The 2,705-nt window shown below is 38.0% G+C and overlaps 1 protein-coding gene across 3 annotated transcripts in view; it reads right to left on the reverse strand.

Annotated features, from left to right (window-relative positions):
• Window positions 1–2,705, reverse strand: part of LOC117104111 (transmembrane protein 11, mitochondrial-like) — a 5,737-nt gene that overhangs the window by 2,659 nt on the left and 373 nt on the right. The window contains exon 1 of one of the 3 annotated variants that reach the window (XM_033244787.1): window positions 2,291–2,405. The exons of 1 other annotated variant lie outside the window; for it this stretch is intronic. In XM_033244787.1, coding sequence (XP_033100678.1) covers window positions 2,291–2,307 — 17 coding nt within the window. In that variant the 5' untranslated portion in view covers window positions 2,308–2,405. Of the gene's footprint in view, window positions 1–1,733; window positions 2,260–2,290; window positions 2,406–2,705 lie in introns of those variants that run through there. One more of the 3 variants, XM_033244778.1, reaches the window with a different exon arrangement.

Genomic DNA, 2,705 nt, shown 5'->3' on the forward strand with positions numbered 1-2,705 from the left:
GGGTGTAGTCTACGTATAGCGAACGCTTCTTTAAACAATAGGATAGACCAGTTTCGGGAGCTGTCAATAATGTTAGTACTAGAAAATATTAAACCTATTTATTACTTACATTACAGACGACATTGTCATTTTCAAGTATACCCTGTAACAGGGTATACTTGAAAAGAGCTTTCTTTGTTTTTGTAGGTAGCTTTGATCATTAGAGTAAGAATGCTTTGATCTTTTGTTTAAATCACTGCTATGTCACCTACTAGAGGTAATGTTTTGATTGATTAAACACTTTTGGTACTAGTGCATATAAGCTTGCTAATATGGATAATTTTTTCATTCCTGATGATGACATAATTAATGTCGAAATATTGAATCTCAACACGATGGCGTGTATTTCAATACTTGGAGTATGCATTATACTTTCTTATCAAAGATTATCCTTTACACTAAATAGCCCAACAGCTTATGTGTACAATATTTCCCCACAAACATGACTCGAGGACATTTCTGCCCCACCATGACAAAAAGAAGCAACTGATGTTTGCATTGCTCTGAGTAATTAAGGAATATGGAGCATGTTGATTTTGTCCCCTGCTTCCTTTTCTGGTGGTTTTTACTGTATTTTTATTCTCTTACTTCCTTTTTGTGTTGCTAATTACTTGTTAATGAGTGGGATTTGAACATACTCAAATATATCAACATGTTCCAAATTATTAGTTTTTTGATAGTGACTAAAAAACTCGTTTTGAAAAAATGTCAATTACTTCCTTTTGTCATGGTGAGGCAGATTTACGATGCCTATGACCGCCAGTCATAGGCACCCTTCCAGCAAAAATCAGATCTTGAGTGGCAAAAGTACAATTCAAGCATGCGCTAGGCTTTCAGCTTTGGGGAGCATGGACCTCTCGTCGGGGAATTTCTGGCGACACTCCTACTTCCAGCCCGGATTGAAAGGATCTATAGCACTCATGAATCCCAAGATGACAAAGTCATTTCCATGAGATCTGTTTTAAACAAGCTTTCTTAGCGCATCTAATTTTGTTTTGTTACTTTATGGTGATACCAATGTATACCGACTTCCATGAGGCAATGATAATACAGGGGTGATGCAGTAGTAAAAACAAGCAGATTTAATGAATTTGCAATCAATAGCCTATTTTTCGGGAGAGTTTGTCTGGTTGCAGGAGTGGGGAAGGCCGTCCTGATTTCCTCGAGACCCCTGCAAATTGCTGAAGACTTGAGACTCCCTGAGCGCTTCATGCCAGCCCATACTGCAACATTTTTAATTGCGCGAAGGATATCTGAAAAATAAGCTCATATGTTCGTAGAAAATCGCTAGAAAATTGTGCATGGAATTGTAACTTCTATATAATTGCATTGGTTATATATTAAGATTTGTTAAAAGCCTAAATTTGGGCAAAATCTGCACGGAAATCGGCCCTCATTTTCCAAAATGCGGAGGCTAATTTCTAAGCCAAATGTTTGCTTTGAGGATATATTCCCCACACTGGCCTTACTATATGGTGCATAGAATCGCAATTACTGCATAAAATACATTGTTTTATATGTATTAAGATTAGGTCAAAGTCTAATTTTTGGAAAAATCTGTGTAGAAATTGACCCATATTTTCAGAAATGCATGGACGAATTTCTGGGCTAAATATATTCCCCATGCAGGCCTTACTATACAATCTGGTTTCTATCTAAGAGATAAAGACAGGCAACTGTAAAAAGTACCTTACCCATGGCCACAAGGCAAATACAGCAAAGGTTGGAACTGAACCTCTGACCTTGAAAAGCTGAACAGCAAAATGCACTCCGCCAAAAAAATCAAAATATGGTGGTCCCACAAACGAATAAGCACACAAAACAAAAAGGGCAGGCCACCATAAAACCGCATAAAAAAAAAACAAAAAAATATTAAATAAATTACTCCTCGAGTCCTCCTGATGCTAGGCTTAACTTAGGCCCTGGCCTGGGCTAGGTGGTTGGCCTAGATCAGCCTACTACAATAGCTAGAATTCAGATAGGCCATTGCACTGTCTGTAGCCTAACCTAGCTAGCAGGCACACAATGGACTCCACTAATTCACTGGCTGGCAGTCAGTAGTACTGTACTGCTGTAGGTAGAAAACCTCGGACTGAAAGTGGTGCCGGTGGCTGGTAATGTAAATTGTACGGCGAGCTAGGCCCTGGCCTAAAATAAAGTGCTGCAATGTGCAATGACACCAGAACATGTATGCAATACACAAATTGGGATTCAGAACATTTCAAACTAATTTAACTAGTTATAAGCTAACCTTTCTTTATCAGCCATCGCGCCAATCAAGTGCTATAAAAAATGAGAAAAGTGTGGGTATTGAAGCATAAAATTAAATGAAATCAAATACCGGTAGAGGGCGCAAACTACAAACCTAACTAAGGTACTTGTAACCAAAATGAGGCTATTGTGTTGACAGGTTGTCTATATACACGAAATAAAAGCGCGCCTTCACAGCAATAACAACTCCCTGTGTTCACAAAAACTCGGAAAACTGGCTGTTTTTTTTTGTTTTTTGTTTTTTTGTTGTTTTTTTTTTATGTTTTTGTTTTTATTTTTGTCTTGCTTAGGCCTTTTTCACGAACCGGTAGACATCTTGAAGTGATGACAAACATTGCGAATCAGCGGTGCGTAACCAACAGATATAAGATAAGCTTGATGTGTATAAGAGACAG

Source organism: Anneissia japonica, unplaced genomic scaffold (assembly GCF_011630105.1).
Source record: "Anneissia japonica isolate Jap-2015-1 unplaced genomic scaffold, ASM1163010v1 scaffold1065_len1792383_cov172, whole genome shotgun sequence".
Lineage (NCBI taxonomy): Eukaryota > Metazoa > Echinodermata > Crinoidea > Comatulida > Comatulidae > Anneissia > Anneissia japonica.